Source organism: Oncorhynchus clarkii, chromosome 6 (genome assembly GCF_045791955.1).
Source record: "Oncorhynchus clarkii lewisi isolate Uvic-CL-2024 chromosome 6, UVic_Ocla_1.0, whole genome shotgun sequence".
Classification (NCBI taxonomy): domain Eukaryota; kingdom Metazoa; phylum Chordata; class Actinopteri; order Salmoniformes; family Salmonidae; genus Oncorhynchus; species Oncorhynchus clarkii.
In genome coordinates this window covers 80,281,323-80,306,154 of record NC_092152.1, presented here as the reverse complement: position 1 = coordinate 80,306,154, position 24,832 = coordinate 80,281,323, and the positions used below count along the sequence as shown (strand labels likewise).

General features: G+C 41.7%; 1 protein-coding gene across 1 annotated transcript; it reads left to right on the top strand.

Moving 5' to 3' along the window:
• Positions 1–793: 793 nt before the first annotated feature.
• On the top strand, positions 794–24,734 carry LOC139412455 (uncharacterized). The gene is made up of 13 exons (XM_071159243.1): positions 794–841; positions 4,866–5,083; positions 5,463–5,606; positions 5,878–5,992; positions 10,264–10,465; positions 11,941–12,082; positions 12,339–12,494; positions 12,576–12,631; positions 12,758–12,933; positions 13,059–13,459; positions 21,188–21,284; positions 21,553–21,769; positions 24,580–24,734. Exons 1-13 carry the CDS (start codon positions 812–814, stop codon positions 24,732–24,734), a joined length of 2,109 nt encoding a protein of 702 aa, XP_071015344.1. The 5' UTR covers positions 794–811.
• Positions 24,735–24,832: the final 98 nt, after the last annotated feature.

The window sequence follows — 24,832 nt, the reverse complement described above, 5'->3', positions numbered from 1 at the left end:
TGACACCGAGCAACAGCGCCGTATTGAACGACGAGCCAACTCAGAGGATGTTGCAATTTAGCTCGCCCGGTTCACCCTGTGAGAGGAGTTTAGTCTGGATTAAACTTGATTGCATTCGTTTTGAAAACGGCTGGGGTGAGAGAGTGCGTTTGTGCAGTACGTTTTTTTTTTTTAAGAATTGGACCATATTTATAATTCTTCAAATCACATATATGTACAAGCCGAAATAATAATTGTCACAAGAATAGGCATATGTACAGGCTATATACCAATAGCCGAATCATATATCCACAGCCATTATTCATCATAATTACAATTTAAAAAACAAGTCTTTAGCGTTTAAAAACATGCATGGTGATACTTTTCAAATGTGTAGGTATGGTCTAAACAAGTGAAGCTCATAGGTCACTGCAACAACAACTACCAAATCACCAATAAGATTACAGTCTCATTGGCATCCTTTCATTGCAAAGGAATATATATATATATATATAATGATTATAGCAATCTAATTATGAAGTGAGGCAACACAGGATCAAACAATGCGATTTTTTTCTCCAAATACTTTGAAGTGCATCACAAACCCGGTTATTCCAGTCATTGAATTACTCCACGCCTCCACCATATAAAGGAATAGGAACGAGGAACTTGAAGGAGATGATTAGACAGACAGACAGACAGACAGATAGGCTAAGAGAAAGACATCATGGACCTTGGTATGCTGCTCCTGCTGGTACTCAGCAGTGCCGTCTGCCACAGCGCGGATTCAACGTATTATGGTGGGACTGTGCGCTGTACAGTACCGGGATACATGCCCCCAGACTCGAAATGGACAGGGGAGGTAGGTTCCTATGAGTGCGTAACTTGATTTGCAATAAATAGTCAATACATAGTCTACAAAGTACATGCCAAGCCTGCCAGTGCCTTTAATACTATAATACTCATAACCAGTGGTGGAAAAAGTACCCAATTGTCGTACTTAAGTAAAAGTAAACATAGAAAACGACTCAAGTGAAGTAATCAAGTAAAATACTACTTGAGTAAAAGTCCTAAAAGTATTTGGTTTTAAATATACTGAAGTATCAAAGGTACAAGTAAATGCTATGTATCATTTCAAATTCCTTTTTAAACCAGACAGCACAATTTTTTTTTTTACTTATGAATAGCCAGAGGCACACTCCAACAGTCAGACATCATTTACAAACGAAGCATTTGCGTCTAGGGAGTCCGTCCGATCAGAGGCAGTAGTGATGACCGCTTGTTCCCGATCCGACCATTTTCCTGTCCTGCTAAAGCATTCGAAATGAGTGCTTTTGGGTGTCAAGGAAAATGTAAGCGAGTAAAAAGTACATATTTTTTTTACAGGGGAAATGGGAAAAAATGTATTGTGTCATTTTGGAGTCACTTTTATTGAAATAAGAATATAACATGTTTCTAAACACATTGTGGATGCTACTATGATTACGGATAATCCTGAATGAATCACGATATTTGTGCATCTTTCTCACTCAAGCTGACTGTCTGCACTTTAACCAAAACATTGTTTTTGCTTAGTTACTTTACACCACTGCTCATAACCAATTTCACAAGGTACATCTACCATTTCTGGCAGTGAAAGAAACACACAATTTCTGTCTTGCTTCTATGTTTGGGAATAAAACTGTTGAAATGATGTAGCCTAATTTATCACTTTTGGGGAAGATTTTTTTAAATATTTTTTTTATGTGGAAATGAAAATGAACGTCAGGAGATCATGTGATCATACAGGTTTAACATGCACATCCAAGAAATACACTGATCTATAAACGAGCTCTGATTCTGAAAGACACAGGTGGTGTTCATCCATGCCTTTTCTTTAGCAACTGTTAAAGAAAACTTTATCTTTATTGATCGATAGAGTATCAGGTAAAATAATAAAGGAAGAAAGATATAGGAGGAGGAAGAGAGAAAGGAAGATAGAAGGGGGAGGAAGAGAGAAAGGAAGAGAGAAGGGGGAGGAAGAAAGAAAGGAAGATAGAAGGGGGAGGAAGAGAGAAAGGAAGAGAGAAGGGGGAGGAAGAGAGAAAGGAAGAGAGAAGGGGGAGGAAGAGAGAAAGGAAGAGAGAAGGGGGAGGAAGAAAGAAAGGAAGATAGAAGGGGGAGGAAGAGGAAGAGAGAAAGGAAGATAGAAGGGGGAGGAAGAGGAAGAGAGAAAGGAAGAGAGAAAGGAAGATAGAAGGGGGAGGAAGAGGAAGAGAGAAAGGAAGAGAGAAAGGAAGATAGAAGGGGGAGGAAGAGAGAAAGGAAGAGAGAAGGGGGAGGAAGAAAGAAAGGAAGATAGAAGGGGGAGGAAGAGAGAAAGAAAGATATAGCAGGAGGAAGAGAGAAAGGAAGATAGAGGGAGGGAGAGAAAGGAAGATGGAGACGGGAGGAAAAGGGGGGGAGAGAAAGGAAGATGGAGGGGGAGATAGAGAGAAAGGAAGATGGAGGGGAAGATGAAGAGAGAAAGGAAGATGGAGGGGGAGATAGAGAGAAAGGAAGATGGAGGGGAAGATGAAGAGAGAAAGGAGATAAAGCTAGGGTTGATAACAGTACACTGTAAATCCAGATGTGCTGTCATTACTCAAAACTTGTGAGGAAACTCATTGCACTTAATATATCTGAGCAGTGGTGTAAAGTACTTAAGTAAACAATACTTTAAAGGACTACTTAAGTATTTTGTGAAGTATCTGTACTTTACTTTACTATTTATATTTTTGTCAACTTTTACTTTTGCTTCACTACATTCCGAAATAAAATTTTGACAGGAGAATTGTCCAATTCACACACTTGTCAAAAGAACATCTCTGGTCATCCCTTTTCCCTCTGATCTGGCGGACTCACTAAACACAACTGCTTCATTTGTTAATGATGTCGGAGTGTTGTAGTGTGCCCCTGGCTATACATACATTTAAAAACGAAAATAGAATTGTGTCATCTGGTTTGATTAATATAAGGAATTTGAAATGATTTATACTTTTACTTTTGATACTTAAGTACATTTTAGCAATTCCATTTACTTAAGTATTTTTAAAACCAAATACTTGTAGATTTTTACTCAAGTATTATTTTACTGGGTGACTTTCATTTTCCTATTAAGGTATCTTTACTTTTACTCAAGTATGACAATTTAGTACTTTTTCCACCGCTGTATTTCAGTACAGTTACTTAAAGTGATATTGTCACTGTGACAATAGATTTGAGTTGTATCAACTTGAACATTTAGAGTAATGCCCCCACTAAGCCACGCCTCCAATATAATTTACAGATTGAAATGTAGAGTTACCACCCACGACTGTACTTGTTAGTGACAGAGACATGGTTGTTGAATTTGTTCATTTTCAGTCCTGTGGCCTTCACCAAGTGAGTTCCTAGGTGAATGTTATCATTATAATAAAACTCATTATGACAATACATTACATATCTCATAAAGCCTTATTATGAATCCTGGCTTTACTTTAATACATTGGCATGAAACTCATGGTTTACAGGCCACATAAGGCCTGCAAGTAGATTTGCAAAATTCAGTTAACTTTCCCCAAATTCCCAGATTTATTATTTTTAAAAATGGAGTTAATGTGACATCATTTAGTTTTGAGTCAGTACTACATAAACATTTAAAGCACTAATGACTTTTCATTGAGTTCAACTTACTAGTAGTATTTGAGTTCAAATGCCTTGGCTTTTACGGTGTAGTTTGTGGTCAATTCCAAGCAATTTCCTGTTAGTAGATTTGCAAATGGAAAATCTTAAGTGCAATTTATAAAAAATGAAAACAACACTCCGAATCAATTCCACATCCAATGAAAGTAAGAAATTGATTTAGCAGCTTTTCTACATAAACTAGGTGATGGAGGAAATTGATTTAGCAGCTTTTCTACATAAACTAGGTGATGGAGGAAATTGATTTAGCAGTTTCTTTATGTAAACTCTGTGGAAGGATCTTCAAGTTGAGAAATAGCTTGAGTCATGGGACAATATTACAGTACATTTACCATCTAATGCACTCTTGATAACTATTCAACAATATTAACTAATATATTATATCAAACATGTATTACTTATTTGTTCTATCTTTGTGCAACCGTTTTTCGTTCTGTCTTGATGCAACCCTTCTTTCTATCTTGATGAAGCCCTTCTTTCTATCTTGATGTAACCATTCTTTCTATCTTGATGTAACCATTCTTTCTATCTTGATGTAACCATTATTCATTCTGTCTTGATGTAACCATTCTTTCTATCTTGATGGAACCATTCTTTCTATCTTGATGCAACCCTTCTTTCTATCTTGATGCAACCATTCTTTCTATCTTGATGCAACCATTATTCATTCTGTCTTGATGCAACCATTCTTTCTATCTTGATGCAACCATTCTTTCTATCTTGATGTAACCATTATTCATTCTGTCTTGATGCAACCCTTCTTTCTATCTTGATGCAACCATTCTTTCTATCTTGATGTAACCATTATTCATTCTGTCTTGATGCAACCCTTCTTTCTATCTTGATGCAACCCTTCTTTCTATCTTGATGTAACCATTATTCATTCTGTCTTGATGCAACCATTCTTTCTATCTTGATGTAACCATTATTCATTCTGTCTTGATGCAACCATTATTTATATCTTGATGCAACCATTTCTAAACATTCTTAATGCAACCCGACCTATCTCCCCTAGCAGTGCCCTATATTCAAAAAGCTTCTCAGAGTGGTAGAGCTGATCTAGGATCAGGGTCCCTGTCCGTATACTCTTATTCATTATGATCTAAAAGGCAAAACTGATCCTGTATCAGCACTCCTACTCTGAGGCTGTCTGTGAGTATGGGTCCTAACCTGTGTGCTGGCAGGTACAATTCCACTACCGTGAGAATGGCCGGGACAGGTGTGAACAGCAGTTCTCCTGGGAGTGCACCAGCGGCTACTGTAATGGCAGTGCCAACCGCCAAGGACCTGTCGTGCAGACCACCAACAAGGACCAGTCCGGCCAAAACCTCTGGTGCCAGTCGGAGGGACACTTCACTAGAAACTTCACTAGGGACCAGAAAACCCAATCCTACACCCTGAGGTAAACTTGGATTTTCTGGGTGTGGTGGAGGAAGGGGCGGGGGGTTGACGTCAGCCTCTGGGTGTTAGAGACAGGAAGTCATCTGTTGAATGCTGTTTTGACGAGTAATAAGCACATCATCCAGGCATCTTGACCCCCCTCCCCCGACACACACAAACCCTGTATAGTTACTGTTGCTGTGTCTGTTGTGCTCCGATCCCATCAAACAACATTTTGCTCGATTTTAATGTTAGAAAGACATAACATTGCAATCTGAGCACTGTGGAAATAACAGTTATATTGATGATGTGGATGGAATCACTAGAAAATACTGGTATCTGTCAGAATGATGTCATGCTGATCTACCACTTCAATGCACTGATTCAACCTCTCATTGTAGTGACTCAGGTTGCTGTTGGGGCTCCAATGTCAATGGAAAGACCAACTGGACAATACACACCGAGGTGGATTTGGGGTTACGGGTCAGCCCGGGGCCTCCAACCCAAAACACACCTCCTGTCACGGCAACTGTCCCAACCCTGCGGTACGACCACGAGGGAAGCAAACTGAATGTACCAAAAAAGAGTTTCTGCCAAATAACCACACACTAAACTTAGTGGCATATTTCAACCTGAGTCCTTAGAACCCATAGGGGCCGTCTCAGTCATCTACAGCAGCATTCTAGAATTCTATTGTGGTCTAAAGGCTTAAACAATACATTCTGTATCTACATAACACTACAGTCAGCTGTTATCTGGGATTATTATCTACTAATGAAAGTGTTTTTTGGTTTCTCTCTGTGATGTCATGAGTAGAGTTCCTCAGAACTGCTTTTCCACTCTTCCTCTCTTGGCCTATGACCCGGATGGAGATGACGTGAGGTGCCACTTCCCTGTGAACGTCGCACACCCCAACATTACACTTGACAGGGTAATAAAATTAACAATATCCCTCCCTGCAGATTGATGTAGATGAAATCAGGCTCGTTTATTAACGGTTTAGTGCGTGGGGTATTATTAAGATAGCTAAAATCAGATTGGTTGAAGAAGTGTTCCGACTTCGAAGGCACGTGAACAATCCCTGCGGAGGTACTGCAGAGGGTTCCCCCTCTCAATGTTTTTATGAATATCGCTAGCAACAACAGAATAAACACATTTATTATTACATACCCACAGTAGAAAAGAGGATAATAACTTATTTCTAACGATGTCAACTTTATTTCTCAACTCTGAATATTGAGCAAATTACACTCCTGGTATCCAATTACACTCACTGGAGTATCTGATTTAGGATTTTAAAAAGCACATGCGAATAGGGGTGGCTTTATGTGCTCGTGGGAAATGGGAAACTGGGAAGTGGGAAGTCGTAAGTCCGACATGAATGTGTTCACATGCCTTTGAAGTTAGATCGATTCTTTAACAAATACGATTTTAGCTAGCTTGATAAGCTAACGTTGCTAATAATAAAATTAGCTTGCTTAACATTGACGATATGGTCAAACTAGCGACATTATCCTCATTGATAATGTTGTAATTGTCAAAAAAGGATTTGTTGTAATTTTTTGGTTGAAAAGCTGAAATGTCAGTGGTGAAACGTCGCTACATGGAAACAACAAGCTTCCCACTTGTAACTCCGACTTAGAAGATCTTTCCCACTTGTAACTCCGACTTAGAAGGCCGTTCCCACTTGTAACTCCGACTTAGAAGGCCGTTCCCACTTGTAACTCCGACTTAGAAGTTCGTTCCCACTTGTAACTCCGACTTAGAAGGTCGTTCCCACTTGTAACTCCGACTTAGAAGGTCGTTCCCACTGGTAACTCCGACTTAGAAGGTCGTTCCCACTTGTAACTCCGACTTAGAAGGTCGTTCCCACTGGTAACTCCGACTTAGAAGGTCGTTCCCACTTGTAACTCCGACTTAGAAGGTCGTTCCCACTGGTAACTCCGACTTAGAAGGTCGTTCCCACTTCCGATAACTCTGATAGCATGTGAATGCGGCATAGGCTACCAGTGCCGCTGGCTGCTGGTAAGCTTTCTTGACTTGGACATAATGCTTTGCCAACACATGGCTTGCCTTTGTTTAACCAGATAAACAGTTGCTCTTAGCAAAAATGTGTTTGTAATTACCTTTCTAGCTAATAGGATATGTTTAGGCTTACACTTCCTCTTCCAATTATAATGTGGGGAGATCAAAATAATGAAAATTATCTACGAAATACTTTCAATTTAAAATGTTGATTACTTCTCCTTTCCATTATCATTTACCTGATTGTGAAGGAAAAAAACGTTTTTGCTAACTGTATGATGTTGGTCGCCGATTTGCCTGGGACGGGTCCCTGGGTCGCCGGTTTGCCTGGGACGGGTCCCTGGGTTGCCGGTTTGCCTGGGACGGGGTCCCTGGGTCGCCGATTTGCCTGGGACGGGGTCCCTGGGTCGCCGGTTTGCCTGGGACGGGTCCCTGGGTCGCCGGTTTGCCTGGGACGGGTCCCTGGGTCGCCGGTTTGCCTGGGACGGGTCCCTGGGTCGCCGGTTTGCCTGGGACGGGTCCCTGGGTCGCCGGTTTGCCTGGGTTGCCAGTTTGCCTGGGACGGGTCCCTGGGTTGCCGGTTTGCCTGGGTTACAGGTTTGCCTGGGACGGGGTCCCTGGGTTGCCGGTTTGCCTGGGTCGCCGGTTTGCCTGGGATGGGGTCCCTGGGTTGCAGGTTTGCCTGGGATGGGGTCCCTGGGTTGCTGGTTTGCCTGGGATGGGGTCCCTGGGTTGCAGGTTTGCCTGGGATGGGGTCCCTGGGACGGGGTCCTTGAGTCGCCGGTTTGCCTGGGACGGGTCCCTGGGTTGCCGGTTTGCCTGGGACGGGTCCCTGGTTGCTGGTTTGCCTGGGATGGGGTCCCTGGGATGGGGTCCTCTGGGTCGCCGGTTTGCCTGGGATGGGGTCCCTGGGACGGGTCCCTGGGTTGCCGGTTTGCCTGGAACGGGTCCCTGGGTTGCTGGTTTGCCTGGGACGGGTCCCTGGGTTGCTGGTTTGCCTGAGACAGGGTCCCTGGGTCGCCGGTTTGCCTGGGACGGGTCCCTGGGTTGCCGGTTTGCCTGGGACGGGTCCCTGCGTCGCCGGTTTGCCTGAGACAGGGTCCCTGGGTCGCCGGTTTGCCTGGGACGGGTGCCTGCGTCGCCGGTTTGCCTGGGACGGGTCCCTGGGTTGCCAGTTTGCCTGGGACGGGTCCCTGGGTTGCCGGTTTGCCTGGGACGGGTCCCTGGGTTGCCGGTTTGCCTGGGTTGCCGGTTTGCCTGGGAAGGGTCCCTGGGTTGCCGGTTTGCCTGGGTTGCAGGTTTTCCTGGGACGGGGTCCCTGGGTTGCCGGTTTGCCTGGGTCGTCGGTTTGCCTGGGATGGGGTCCCTGGGTTGCTGGTTTGCCTGGGATGGGGTCCCTGGGTTGCAGGTTTGCCTGGGACGGGTCCCTGGGTTGCCAGTTTGCCTGGGACGGGTCCCTGGGTTGCTGGTTTGCATGGGACGGGTCCCTGGGTTGCCGGTTTGCCTGGGACGGGTCCTTGGGTTGCTGGTTTGCCTGGGATGGGGTCCCTGGGACGGGGTCCTCTGGGTCGCCGGTTTGCCTGGGATGGGGTCCCTGGGACGGGTCCCTGGGTTGCCGGTTTGCCTGGAACGGGTCCCTGGGTTGCTGGTTTGCCTGGGACGGGTCCCTGGGTTGCTGGTTTGCCTGAGACAGGGTCCCTGGGTCGCCGGTTTGCCTGGAACGGGTCCCTGGGTTGCCGGTTTGCCTGGGACGGGTCCCTGGGTTGCCAGTTTGCCTGGGACGGGTCCCTGGGTTGCCGGTTTGCCTGGGACGGGTCCCTGGGTTGCCGGTTTGCCTGGAACGGGTCCCTGGGTTGCCGGTTTTCCTGGGTTGCCGGTTTGCCTGGGAAGGGTCCCTGGGTTGCCGGTTTGCCTGGGTTGCAGGTTTTCCTGGGACGGGGTCCCTGGGTTGCCGGTTTGCCTGGGTCGTCGGTTTGCCTGGGATGGGGTCCCTGGGTTGCAGGTTTGCCTGGGATGGGGTCCCTGGGTTGCTGGTTTGCCTGGGATGGGGTCCCTGGGTTGCAGGTTTGCCTGGGACGGGTCCCTGGGTTGCCAGTTTGCCTGGGACGGGTCCCTGGGTTGCTGGTTTGCATGGGACGGGTCCCTGGGTTGCCGGTTTGCCTGAGTCAGGGTCCCTGGGTCGCCGGTTTGCCTGGGACGGGTCCCTGGGTTGCTGGTTTGCATGGGACGGGTCCCTGGGTTGCCGGTTTGCCTGAGTCAGGGTCCCTGGGTCGCCGGTTTGCATGGGACGGGTCCCTGGGTCGCCGGTTTGCCTGGGACGGGTGCCTGCGTCGCCGGTTCGCCTGGGACGGGTCCCTGGGTTGCAGGTTTGCCTGGGACGGGTCCCTGGGTTGCAGGTTTGCCTGGGACGGGTCCCTGGGTTGCCGGTTTGCCTGGGACGGGTCCCTGGGTTGCTGGTTTGCCTGGGACGGGTCCCTGCGTCGCCGATTTGCCTGGGACGAGGTCCCTGGGTTGCTGGTTTGCCTGGGACGGGTCCCTGGGTTGCTGGTTTGCCTGGGACGGGTCCCTGGGTTGCCGGTTTGCCTGGGACGGGTCCCTGGGTTGCTGGTTTGCCTGGGACGGGTCCCTGCGTCGCCGATTTGCCTGGGACGAGGTCCCTGGGTTGCTGGTTTGCCTGGGACGGGTCCCTGGGTTGCTGGTTTGCCTGGGACGGGTCCCTGCGTCACTGGTTTGCCTGGGACGAGGTCCCTGGGTTGCTGGTTTGCCTGGGACGGGTCCCTGGGTTGCCAGTTTGCCTGGGACGGGTCCCTGGGTCGCCGGTTTGCCTGGGACGGGTCCCTGGGTTGCTGGTTTGCCTGGGACGGGTCCCTGGGTTGCCGGTTTGCCTGGGACTGGTCCCTGGGTTGCTGGTTTGCCTGGCACGGGTCCCTGGGTTGCTGGTTTGCCTTGGACGGGTCCCTGGGTAAGATAATGTTGAAGGTCCCTGGTCTAGTGTGAAAAACCCTTGTTTATTATTATTTATTATAAACGTTCAATCCAATTGAGCACAATTAACATCCAACATCCAATGTTCTGGGATCAGCTTTTCCTTTTCAGATCATAATGAATAGGATTCCGTGGACAGGGAGACACTGTTCCTAGATCAGCAGTTAATTCACTATCATCTCATCCCTCCAGGTCCAGTGCACTCTGCATGCCACGGGCCGGTTGGCTGTCGGGTTGCATGTATTTGAGGTGCTGCTGCAGGACCACCCCACTGTAGACGTCAACATGACGGGATATAAATCTAATTATACCAGAAAGGCCCTGAACGAGTCCTATGCCAGTAACCCGACTCCGACCCCGTTCAGCCGCGTGCCCTTGCAGTTTGCCGTGGAGAGTAAGTAGCATGTCTCACAGTTGAATGCTTCCTTTTGGCATAGTGGAACCAACCAATCAATTTAATTAAATGTGATTTGTCTAGTCTTTTGTCTAGTTGTATAATATGTATCAGATCAGTGACGCATAGTCATTTGTCAAAAAATAAAACAGAATTTGAGTTTTATTTTGGTAAAAGTGGTGTAGGTTTCAAAATTGAACTCATAGCTTGTTTATGCAAATTATGTTATGTTCACCTGGTGGAATGACAGTAAAGATGATGGTGCGTTCCAAAATGGCAACCTGCATGGTTTTAATCTCCCTAATTACATTACTAATTACCTTTATTTACTGAGAGCAGTACAAAATGCCATCAATCTAGCTAAAAACAAACACCCTACTGCGCCTGATAAAATAATCAGACAACAATTTAGTCCGAAGCATTGTCAGTCATTGTTTACAGACATGTATGTCGCTGTGGATCCTCTAAAGGGGTAATCTGGGATTCCAACAATGGCAAAGCAGACACCGTGCCACTTTTTTTGGTAAACAGCTGAGGGATGGGTCTGGAGAAATGCAACCATCCTCAAATGTATAGACGGGGCTATGGATACAAGGACTGACTATCCATGAGATCAAAATGATAGCTATGGATACACGGACTGACTATCCATGAGATCAAAATGATAGCTATGGATACAAGGACTGACTATCCATCAGATCAAAATGATCGCTATGGATACAAGGACTGACCATCAATGAGATCAAAATGATAGCTATGGATACAAGTACTGACTATCCATCAGATCAAAATGATCGCTATGGATACAAGGACTGACTATCCATCAGATCAAAATGATCGCTATGGATACAAGGACTGACCATCAATGAGATCAAAATGATAGCTATGGATACAAGGACTGACTATCCATCAGATCAATAATGATAGCTTTAACCATGCTATAAAACTATACAAACATTAGATTAAATAAAACAAGCTTGTATTTTAGCTAGTGATTTATTAAGACAGTTGAACTAAGCTCCTGAGGCATTTCTATAAGTTATAGTCTTGAAGAATCAATGTCTATATATCATTAATTTAATAGGATAATAATGGATGTAGCAATCCCAGAATGCCCATTTATTAACACACACACTAGATGTCTGAAACCTGTCCTTTCTGTGGTTTTAGTCCAGCCAACTCTGTCCAACTGTCTCCCTGGCTACATAGAGAATGCCAAGAGTGTGCAAAGCTGTCATCAAGGCAAAGGGTGGCTACTTTGAAGAATCTCAAATATAAAATATATTTAGATTTGTTTAACACTTTTTTTGGTTACTACATGATTCCATATGTGTCATTTCATAGTTTTGATGTCTTCACTATTATTCTACAATTTAGAAAATAGTAAAAAATAAATAAATAACCTTTGAATGAGTAGGTGTGTCTAAATGTTTGACTGGCACTGTATCTAAAACCTGTCCTTTCTGTGGTTTTAGTCCAGCCAGCTCTATCCAACTGTCTCCCTGGCTACATACGACCACAGTTCTTGACTCCAACACCTTCACATGGGGATGTCCATCATGCCGCTGTGGGTCACCTGTACCAACTCGAAGCCCGAGTAAAAACCGCCCATGCCAAGTAAGAGTACCTCTCCCACCTACATCACCTTACTGTCCAAAACTCCATCGACTTCCCCCGTTGTTTTACCTCTGGACTGACTGACTGCAGAGACCACAACACTTAGCAATGCTCGTTTTTTTTAACCAGCTTGAAAACAGCACATGAAAACTGAAAATGAATGAGATGAATAGAGTTTGATATAACCAAAATACTCCTTGGCATCCTCGCACTTGTCCAGGGGTTGTAACTTCTCTGTCTTTCTGCTTCCTCAAAGGACATTTGACTTCCAGGTCAGCGGCCCTTCCAACATGACCAAGAAGATCCAGGATGAGGGCTTTGGTGTCACGAGGCTCTTCCTGGGCTGGATCCCGCAGGAAAGACACCTGAGACAAAACATTCCCATCTGTTTCACTGCAGAGACAAACGAGAGGTACGTTGAAGGGACATTTACAGTAATTGTTGTTGTTGTCGTTCTGTGGTCATTGTTGTTCTCATTTGTTCTTCATTTCAGCCAGTCAGAGATGAGATGTGTGGTTGTGGTGGTGGCCAAAGCCCTCGCACTTACAGGTTAGTTGATTTTCACCCCCTTCAATCATTGCACTGTTGCTAGATAGACTTCCATGTATGTTATAGGGTAAGATCCAATCCTAACGTGATGACACACACATAAAACGTCATTTCCTCTGTGTACAGGTGAGGCGAATGTTTCGTGCACAGAGAATAGGATCAGCATCGCCGTGAGCAAGGCCTATCTGCCTGGGGTGGACATGAAGTGGCTGCGGCTAGCCGACTCATCCTGCTCCTTAACCTCCAACCAAACACACATCATGGGCACCATGTCACTCAAAACCTGTGGCACAAAGATGGAGGTATGAGACATATTCAGACACACACACACACACACACTTACTTGGAGGTGTGCCATCTCTTTCTCCTTTCTTGTGTTTTGTTTCTTATCTTCCTAAATCTGGTTTCTCTCTCCGCTTCTGTCTAGGATGCAGGTGACTTCATGGTGTTGAAAAACGAAATAAACTCCTTCGACGCGGTCAACGCGACCATCACGCGACGTAACCGGATCCACATCGGCTTCTCCTGCCGGTATCCCAAGACCGTCAGCATTTCCAACTATTACCAGATCCACAGCTCCAACTACATGTTCACAGAGTCCAACTTTGGTAGCTTCGGCTACACCTTTGAGGTCTTCAAGGACAGTAAGTTCACCCAGAAGGTGGATCCCAGTGCTTACCCAGTGAAGGTGAAGCTAATGGACAGGCTGTACATGGGCATCCAGGCCCAGTCCGATCTGCCCAAGGTACAGCTGTTGGTGGAGTCTTGCAAAGCCACTCCGGATGACAGCGCCAGCAGCAGTCTCTTCTACGACCTCATCAAAGACGGGTGAGGAAGGGGTCCCACAGAAGGGCTGTAGGCTTGAAGCTGTGAAAGTGGAATTGCAGGAATCTGCCGTCGTGCTGTATTTCTTACATGTTGAACCTTTATTTAGGCAGGGTGGAGTCCCAGTGAGACCAAGGTCTCCTTTACAAGGGAGCCCTGCATGACCAACAATTACACACTCAAGGCAGCATAGGAAATACACAACATTTTTCCTTGTTTACCACCCCTGTTGCATTATGTGGCCTGAAATGCAAATCTTATTTTGTTTACCTGCAAGAGTAAAGAATGTGTGAACCACAGGTAACAATCAACATAATGTTGTATTCCTAAATGGTAAACAACAGGTAACAGTCAACATAATGTTGTATTCCTAAATGGTAAACAACAGGTAACAGTCAACATATTGTTGTATTCCTAAATGGTAAACAACAGGTAACAATCAACATAATGTTGTATTCCTAAATGGTAAACAACAGGTAACAATCAACATAATGTTGTATTCCTAAATGGTAAACAACAGGTAACAGTCAACATAATGTTGTATTCCTAAATGGTAAACAACAGGTAACAGTCAACATAATGTTGTATTCCTAAATGGTAAACAACAGGTAACAGTCAACATAATGTTGTATTCCTAAATTGTAAACAACAGGTAACAGTCAACATAATGTTGTATTCCTAAATGGTAAACAGGTAACAGTCAACATAATGTTTTATTCCTAAATGGTAAACAACAGGTAACAGTCAACATAATGTTGTATTCCTAAATGGTAAACAACAGGTAACAGTCAACATAATGTTGTATTCCTAAATGGTAAACAACAGGTAACAGTCAACATAATGTTGTATTCCTAAATGGTAAACAACAGTCAACATAATGTTGTATTCCTAAATGATAAACAACAGGTAACAGTCAACATAATGTTGTATTCCTAAATGGTAAACAACAGTCAACATAATGTTGTATTCCTAAATGGTAAACAGGTAACAGTCAACATAATGTAGCCTTCCTAAATGGTAAACAGGTAACAGTCAACATAATGTTGTATTCCTAAATGGTAAACAACAGTCAACATAATGTTGTATTCCTAAATGATAAACAACAGGTAACAGTCAACATAATGTCGCCTTCCTAAATGGTAAACAACAGGTAACAGTCAACATAATGTTGTATTCCTAAATTGTAAACAACAGGTAACAGTCAACATAATGTTGTATTCCTAAATGATAAACAACAGATAACAGTCAACATAATGTCGCCTTCCTAAATGGTAAACAACAGGTAACAGTCAACATAATGTTGTATTCCTAAATTGTAAACAGGTAACAGTCAACATAATGTTGTATTCCTAAATGGTAAACAACAGGTAACAGTCAACATAATGTTGTATTCCTAAATGGTAAACAACAGGTAACAGTCAACATAATGTTGTATTCATAAATGGTAAACAACAGGTAACAGTCAACATAATGTCACCTTCCTAAATGGTAAACAATAGGTAACAGTCAACATAATGTTGTATTCCTAAATGGTAAACAACAGGTAACAGTCAACATAATGTCACCTTCCTAAATGGTAAACAACAGGTAACAGTCAACATAATGTTGTATTCCTAAATGGTAAACAACAGGTAACAGTCAACATAATGTTGTATTCATAAATGGTAAACAACAGGTAACAGTCAACATAATGTTGTATTCCTAAATGGTAAACAACAGGTAACAGTCAACGTAATGTTGTATTCCTAAATGGTAAACAACAGGTAACAGTCAACATAATGTTGTATTCCTAAATGGTAAACAACAGTCAACATAATGTTGTATTCCTAAATGGTAAACAGGTAACAGTCAACATAATGTAGCCTTCCTAAATGGTAAACAGGTAACAGTCAACATAATGTTGTATTCCTAAATGGTAAACAACAGTCAACATAATGTTGTATTCCTAAATTGTAAACAACAGGTAACAGTCAACATAATGTTGTATTCCTAAATGATAAACAACAGATAACAGTCAACATAATGTCGCCTTCCTAAATGGTAAACAACAGGTAACAGTCAACATAATGTTGTATTCCTAAATTGTAAACAGGTAACAGTCAACATAATGTTGTATTCCTAAATGGTAAACAACAGGTAACAGTCAACATAATGTTGTATTCCTAAATGGTAAACAACAGGTAACAGTCAACATAATGTTGTATTCATAAATGGTAAACAACAGGTAACAGTCAACATAATGTCACCTTCCTAAATGGTAAACAATAGGTAACAGTCAACATAATGTTGTATTCCTAAATGGTAAACAACAGGTAACAGTCAACATAATGTCACCTTCCTAAATGGTAAACAACAGGTAACAGTCAACATAATGTTGTATTCCTAAATGGTAAACAACATGTAACAGTCAACATAATGTTGTATTCCTAAATGGTAAACAACAGGTAACAGTCAACATAATGTTGTATTCCTAAATGGTAAACAACAGGTAACAGTCAACATAATGTTGTATTCCTAAATGGTAAACAACAGGTAACAGTCAACATAATGTTGTATTCCTAAATGGTAAACAACAGTCAACATAATGTTGTATTCCTAAATGGTAAACAGGTAACAGTCAACATAATGTAGCCTTCCTAAATGGTAAACAGGTAACAGTCAACATAATGTTGTATTCCTAAATGGTAAACAACAGTCAACATAATGTTGTATTCCTAAATTGTAAACAACAGGTAACAGTCAACATAATGTTGTATTCCTAAATGATAAACAACAGATAACAGTCAACATAATGTCGCCTTCCTAAATGGTAAACAACAGGTAACAGTCAACATAATGTTGTATTCCTAAATTGTAAACAGGTAACAGTCAACATAATGTTGTATTCCTAAATGGTAAACAACAGGTAACAGTCAACATAATGTTGTATTCCTAAATGGTAAACAACAGGTAACAGTCAACATAATGTTGTATTCCTAAATGGTAAACAACAGGTAACAGTCAACATAATGTTGTATTCCTAAATGGTAAACAACAGTCAACATAATGTTGTATTCCTAAATGGTAAACAGGTAACAGTCAACATAATGTAGCCTTCCTAAATGGTAAACAGGTAACAGTCAACATAATGTTGTATTCCTAAATGGTAAACAACAGTCAACATAATGTTGTATTCCTAAATGATAAACAACAGGTAACAGTCAACATAATGTCGCCTTCCTAAATGGTAAACAACAGGTAACAGTCAACATAATGTTGTATTCCTAAATTGTAAACAACAGGTAACAGTCAACATAATGTTGTATTCCTAAATGATAAACAACAGATAACAGTCAACATAATGTCGCCTTCCTAAATGGTAAACAACAGGTAACAGTCAACATAATGTTGTATTCCTAAATTGTAAACAGGTAACAGTCAACATAATGTTGTATTCCTAAATGGTAAACAACAGGTAACAGTCAACATAATGTTGTATTCCTAAATGGTAAACAACAGGTAACAGTCAACATAATGTTGTATTCATAAATGGTAAACAACAGGTAACAGTCAACATAATGTCACCTTCCTAAATGGTAAACAATAGGTAACAGTCAACATAATGTTGTATTCCTAAATGGTAAACAACAGGTAACAGTCAACATAATGTCACCTTCCTAAATGGTAAACAACAGGTAACAGTCAACATAATGTTGTATTCCTAAATGGTAAACAACAGGTAACAGTCAACATAATGTTGTATTCATAAATGGTAAACAACAGGTAACAGTCAACATAATGTTGTATTCCTAAATGGTAAACAACAGGTAACAGTCAACGTAATGTTGTATTCCTAAATGGTAAACAACAGGTAACAGTCAACATAATGTTGTATTCCTAAATGGTAAACAACAGTCAACATAATGTTGTATTCCTAAATGGTAAACAGGTAACAGTCAACATAATGTAGCCTTCCTAAATGGTAAACAGGTAACAGTCAACATAATGTTGTATTCCTAAATGGTAAACAACAGTCAACATAATGTTGTATTCCTAAATTGTAAACAACAGGTAACAGTCAACATAATGTTGTATTCCTAAATGGTAAACAACAGGTAACAGTCAACATAATGTTGTATTCCTAAATGGTAAACAACAGGTAACAGTCAACATAATGTTGTATTCATAAATGGTAAACAACAGGTAACAGTCAACATAATGTCACCTTCCTAAATGGTAAACAATAGGTAACAGTCAACATAATGTTGTATTCCTAAATGGTAAACAACAGGTAACAGTCAACATAATGTCACCTTCCTAAATGGTAAACAACAGGTAACAGTCAACATAATGTTGTATTCCTAAATGGTAAACAACATGTAACAGTCAACATAATGTTGTATTCCTAAATGGTAAACAACAGGTAACAGTCAACATAATGTTGTATTCCTAAATGGTAAACAACAGGTAACAGTCAACATAATGTTGTATTCCTAAATGGTAAACAACAGGTAACAGTCAACATAATGTTGTATTCCTAAATGGTAAACAACAGTCAACATAATGTTGTATTCCTAAATGGTAAACAGGTAACAGTCAACATAATGTAGCCTTCCTAAATGGTAAACAGGTAACAGTCAACATAATGTTGTATTCCTAAATGGTAAACAACAGTCAACATAATGTTGTATTCCTAAATTGTAAACAACAGGTAACAGTCAACATAATGTTGTATTCCTAAATGATAAACAACAGATAACAGTCAACATAATGTCGCCTTCCTAAATGGTAAACAACAGGTAACAGTCAACATAATGTTGTATTCCTAAATTGTAAACAGGTAACAGTCAACATAATGTTGTATTCCTAAATGGTAAACAACAGGTAACAGTCAACATAATGTTGTATTCCTAAATGGTAAACAACAGGTAACAGTCAACATAATGTTGTATTCCTAAATGGTAAACAACAGGTAACAGTCAACATAATGTTGTATTCCTAAATGGTAAACAACAGGTAACAGTCAACATAATGTTGTATTCCTAAATGGTAAACAACAGGTAACAGTCAACATAATGTCACCTTCCTAAATGGTAAACAACAGGTAACAGTCAACATAATGTTGTATTCCTAAATGGTAAACAACAGGTAACAGTCAACATAATGTTGTATTCCTAAATGGTAAACAACAGGTAACAGTCAACATAATGTTGTATTCCTAAATGGTAAACAACAGGTAACAGTCAACATAATGTTGTATTCCTAAATGGTAAACAACAGGTAACAGTCAACATTATGTTGTATTCCTAAATGGTAAACAACAGGTAACAGTCAACATAATGTTGTATTCCTAAATGGTAAACAACAGGTAACAGTCAACATAATGTCACCTTCCTAAATGGTAAACAACAGGTAACAGTCAACATAATGTTGTATTCCTAAATGGTAAACAACAGGTAACAGTCAACATAATGTTGTATTCCTAAATGGTAAACAACAGGTAACAGTCAACATAATGTTGTATTCCTAAATGGTAAACAACAGGTAACAGTCAACATAATGTTGTATTCCTAAATAGTAAACAACAGGTAACAGTCAACATATTGTTGTATTCCTAAATGGTAAACAACAGGTAACAGTCAACATAATGTTGTATTCCTAAATGGTAAACAACAGGTAACAGTCAACATAATGTTGTATTCCTAAATGATAAACAACAGGTAACAGTCAACATAATGTTGTATTCCTAAATGGTAAACAGGTAACAGTCAACATAATGTTGTATTCCTAAATGGTAAACAACAGGTAACAGTCAACATAATGTTGTATTCCTAAATAGTAAACAACAGGTAACAGTCAACATAATGTTGTATTCCTAAATGGTAAACAAGTAACAGTCAACATAATGTTGTATTCCTAAATGGTAAACAACAGGTAACAATCAACATAATGTTGTATTCCTAAATGGTAAACAACAGGTAACAGTCAACATAATGTTGTATTCCTAAATGGTAAACAGGTAACAGTCAACATAATGTTGTATTCCTAAATGGTAAACAACAGGTAACAGTCAACATAATGTCACCTTACAAAATGGTAAACAGGTAACAGTCAACATAATGTTGTATTCCTAAATGGTAAACAACAGTCAACATAATGTTGTATTCCTAAATGGTAAACAACAGATAACAGTCAACATAATGTCACCTTCCTAAATGGTAAACAACAGGTAACAGTCGACATAATGTTGTATTCCTAAATGGTAAACAAGTAACAGTCAACATAATGTTGTATTCCTAAATGGTAAACAACAGGTAACAGTCAACATAATGTCACCTTCCTAAATGGTAAACAACAGGTAACAGTCAACATAATGTTGTATTCCTAAATGGTAAACAACAGGTAACAGTCAACATAATGTTGTATTCCTAAATGGTAAACAACAGGTAACAGTCAACATAATGTTGTATTCCTAAATGGTAAACAACAGGTAACAGTCAACATAATGTTGTATTCCTAAATGATAAACAACAGGTAACAGTCAACATAATGTTGTATTCCTAAATGGTAAACAACAGGTAACAGTCAACATAATGTTGTATTCCTAAATAGTAAACAACAGGTAACAGTCAACATAATGTTGTATTCCTAAATGGTAAACAACAGTCAACATAATGTTGTATTCCTAAATGGTAAACAACAGGTAACAGTCAACATAATGTCACCTTACAAAATGGTAAACAGGTAACAGTCAACATAATGTTGTATTCCTAAATAGTAAACAACAAGTAACAGTCAACATAATGTTGTATTCCTAAATGGTAAACAACAGGTAACAATCAACATAATGTTGTATTCCTAAATGGTAAACAACAGGTAACAATCAACATAATGTTGTATTCCTAAATGGTAAACAACAGGTAACAGTCAACATAATGTTGTATTCCTAAATGGTAAACAGGTAACAGTCAACATAATGTTGTATTCCTAAATGGTAAACAACAGGTAACAGTCAACATAATGTCACCTTACAAAATGGTAAACAGGTAACAGTCAACATAATGTTGTATTCCTAAATGGTAAACAACAGTCAACATAATGTTGTATTCCTAAATGGTAAACAACAGATAACAGTCAACATAATGTCACCTTCCTAAATGGTAAACAACAGGTAACAGTCAACATAATGTTGTATTCCTAAATGGTAAACAAGTAACAGTCAACATAATGTTGTATTCCTAAATGGTAAACAGGTAACAGTCAACATAATGTTGTATTCCTAAATGGTAAACAACAGGTAACAGTCAACATAATGTTGTATTCCTAAATGGTAAACAACAGGTAACAGTCAACATAATGTTGTATTCCTAAGTGGTAAACAACAGGTAACAGTCAACATAATGTTGTATTCCTAAATGGTAAACAACAGGTAACAGTCAACATAATGTTGTATTCCTAAATGGTAAACAGGTAACAGTCAACATAATGTCACATTCCAAAATGGTAAACAACAGGTAACAGTCAACATAATGTTGTATTCCTAAATGGTAAACAATGTTGTTTTCCCTAATTATTTTTTTTGTTTTCCACAGTTGCTATTTCTCTACCAGTCTTTATTGACTAAGAGAAGCACATAATGCTATTGGCAAGCTTCAAGTGGGACTGAGAGATTACACAAACGGAATCATGAATGAATTTGTCTCCGTCCTGTCTCAGTAAAAATGTACTTTCTTTCTTTCTTTCACAATGAAGGTGTCTAAAGGACGAGACGGTCAAGGTTTATCCCGGGAACCGAACCCAATTCTACTTTGAGGTCCAGGCCTTCAAATTCACTGGGAGCTACGACCAGGTAAAACCCAACATCAAAATGACTTCACATTCTTTCTTTCTTTGTTCTATTTACTGACTTTATTAGAGCATCATCATGTTGCGTCAATGTGGAATTTACCTGACGACATCAAGACGCACAGGTTTGGTCCTATTCGGACACAGATTTCAACCTAAATGTTTATTTCACAAATATCAATCCAACTGGTTGATTGTGGATGTTGATCCAGTATTAGGAACATATTCTTGGATGATCACCTCCCCTTTCACATCCCGTGACCCTCCTCCAGGTGTTCCTCACCTGTACCGTCATCCTGTGTGAGGTAGGAAACCCCAACTCTAGGTGTGACCAGGGCTGCCTGAACAAAGCCTCGCGGAGGCGCAGGCGAGATCTCCCCAACGGAGAGACAGACAGGCACTACATTACCCAGGGTCCTTTCCGTGTGGTCAGAGAGACCCAGCCCAGTGCAGACCAGAAGACAGGTGCAGGTGAAAAGACCGGTGCAGGTAATTACCCCACTCTTAGGGATGGATCGAAATTTACAGAATTGGTACCTGCAGGAAAAGGGGGAGGGTTATGCTTTTTCTATTTCAGTCAAGGGGAAGGTTTTTGAGGTCTAGTCCAGGGGAGGGTCATGTAATTGATGACATGTAAATATTTCTCAGTGTTTTTGAATTAGTTTCTTATTAGGCTATATATCGATGTGTGCCCGATGCCACCCCTCATCTCTGATTCTCCACTGGACACGCAATATCAAGTGAGCCTATAGGCTGTTTAGAGTGGTCTCAATCAAATGATCCATAGCCTTTAGGCTACGAAGTGCATGCTGGGAGAAGCACAGAGTAAAGTTATATTTCTAAGATCGCTGATGGTAGTGTGTAAATCAAACTAGGCTGCATTACACACTGCAATGGATATTCCAACCCTGAGCCCCGGCCTGCTCTGTTCTTGTTGACCATCCCTTCCCCCCAAAAAAACGGTGTTCTGCCTAACCAATGGCTGTGCTCTGTAGGCCCATCCTAACCAATGGCTGTGCTCTGTAGGCCCATCCTAACCAATGGCTGTGCTCTGTAGGCCCATCCTAACCAATGGCTGTGCTCTGTAGGCCTATCCTAACCAATGGCTGTGCTCTGTAGGCCCATCCTAACCAATGGCTGTGCTCTGTAGGCCCATCCTAACCAATGGCTGTGCTCTGTAGGCCTATCCTAACCAATGGCTGTGCTCTGTAGGCCTATCCTAACCAATGGCTGTGCTCTGTAGGCCCATCCTAACCAATGGCTGTGCTCTGTAGGCCCATCCTAACCAATGGCTGTGGTCTGTAGGCCTATCCTAACCAATGGCTGTGCTCTGTAGGCCCATCCTAACCAATGGCTGTGCTCTGTAGGCCCATCCTAACCAATGGCTGTGCTCTGTAGGCCCATCCTAACCAATGGCTGTGCTCTGTAGGCCCATCCTAACCAATGGCTGTGCTCTGTAGGCCCATCCTAACCAATGGCTGTGCTCTGTAGGCCCATCCTAACCAATGGCTGTGCTCTGTAGGCCTGTGGTGGCAGTTCAGGAAGAGAGTCAAAGGCTTCCTCTGAAATGTTTTGTTTGATTAGGCCTAGTCCAACAAATGCACCAACTTGCGGTCAGACTAGCCTATAGCCTATGTTCTGTTCTGTTCAGCTTGAGAAGGAGATTCTGCCCTTGTCCAGTCGTGAAATCCATAGATTAGGGAGGAAATTAATGTATTTAAATTTACTGATTTACTGTAACTCGGTAAAATAACTGAAATAGTTGAAAATACACTATATATTCAAAAGTATGTGGACACCCCTTTGAATGAGTGGATTTGGCTATTTCAGCCACACCGTTGCTGACAGGTGTATACAATTGAGCACACAGCCATGCAATCTCCATAGACAAACATTGGCAGTAGAAGGGCCTCACTGAAGAGGCACCGTCATAGGACGCCAAGTCAGTCCGTCAAGTTACTGCATTGCTAAAGGTCAACTATAGGTGCTGTTATTGTGAAGTGGAAACACCTAGGAGCAACAACGGCTCAGCCGGGAAGTGGAAGGCCAAACAAGCTCACAGAACGTACCAGCGAGTGCTGAAGTGCGTAAAAATTGTCTCTCCTCAGTTGCAACACTCACAACCGAGATCCAAACTGCCTCTGGAAGCAACGTCAGCATAATAACTGTTTTTTGGGAGCTTCATGAAATGGGTTTCCCATGGCTGAGCAGCCACACACAAGCCTAAGATCACCATGTGCAATACCAAGTGTCGGCTGGAGTGGTGTAAAGCTCGCCGCCATTGGAACAGTGGAAACGCGTTCTCTGGAGTGATGAATTACGCTTCACCATCTGGCAGTCCGACGGTTGAATCTAAGTTTGGCGAATGCCAGAAGAGCGCTACCTGACTGAATGCGTGGGGCCAACTGTAAAGTTTGGTGTAGGATAAATAATGGTCTGGGGCTGTTTTTCATGGTTTGGCCCCTTAGTTCCAGTGAAGGGAAATCTTAACGCTACAGCATACAATGACATTCTAGACGATTCTGTGCTTCCAACTTTGTGGCAAAGGTTTGGGGAAGGCCCTTTCCTGTTTCAGCATGACAATGCCCCCCGTGCACAAAGTGAGGTCCATACAGAAATTATTTGTCAAGATTGGTGTTGAAAAACTTGACTGGCCTGCACAGAGCCCTGACCTCAACCTCATCGAACACCTTTGGATGAATTGGAATGCCGAATGCGAGCCAGGCCTAATCGCCCAACACCAGTGCCCCGACCTCACTAATGCTCTTGTGGCTGAATGGAAGCAAGTCCCCGCAGCAATGTTTCAACATCTAGTGGAAAGCCTTCCTAGAAGAGTGGAGGCAGTTATAGCTGCAAATGGGGGACCAACTCCATATTAATGCCCATGATTTTGGAATGAGATGTTCGACGAGCAGGTGTCCACATACTTTTGCCCTCGTAGTGTATCTTTTGCTGAAGGGAGGGCCATCCATTTTCATTTCAGAGTGGTCTGATTTTCTCCATGTAACCGCTATTATAAATAACGTTCACCCTCTTAGTAAAGGATTCATTCTGATCAGGATTAGACCAGAAAAACACCAGTATGTCCCAGACAATTATGTTGAAGCATTTAGGATTAGGTTATAGGGTTAACCAGACCTAAAACATAACCCTGAACCCTGAACATGCTGACTGGATGGTCTGTGTCCCAATACTTTTTCATGTCTGCTTTTCCTTGCCTGCTTTTTCCTAAATGAACAAATATAAACTCCCTTTACTCTGATGACATTATTTGGTTGTTTTTGCTGTTCCTGTTGTAGATGTGGAAGCTACATATTTTCTCAGATCGGACATGGGAACCATAGTCTTCGCCGGGCTGTTCATCATGACCGTGATTCTGCTGACAGTGGTCGTGGTCTATTTTTTGAAGAAGAGCAGAGCTGAAGAACACGAGGCTCTCATTGCATATGATTAAAGAAATGTAACTGGGTTTGTGCCTGACCAGGGTCACTTCTGGTTTACCAAAAGTAAAGCACACCTTTCTTTTAGTTTTACTTTCAACAACAAATGAAC

Bases quoted from the DNA above. Each gene is read 5' to 3' on its own strand.
- LOC139412455 (XM_071159243.1), top strand. From the start codon at position 812: ATGCCCCCAGACTCGAAATGGACAGGGGAG. The intron at 5,993-10,263 runs GTAATAAAATTA...TCATCCCTCCAG, and splicing joins CCAACATTACACTTGACAGG to GTCCAGTGCACTCTGCATGC. The intron at 21,770-24,579 runs GTAATTACCCCA...TTCCTGTTGTAG, and splicing joins AGGTGAAAAGACCGGTGCAG to ATGTGGAAGCTACATATTTT.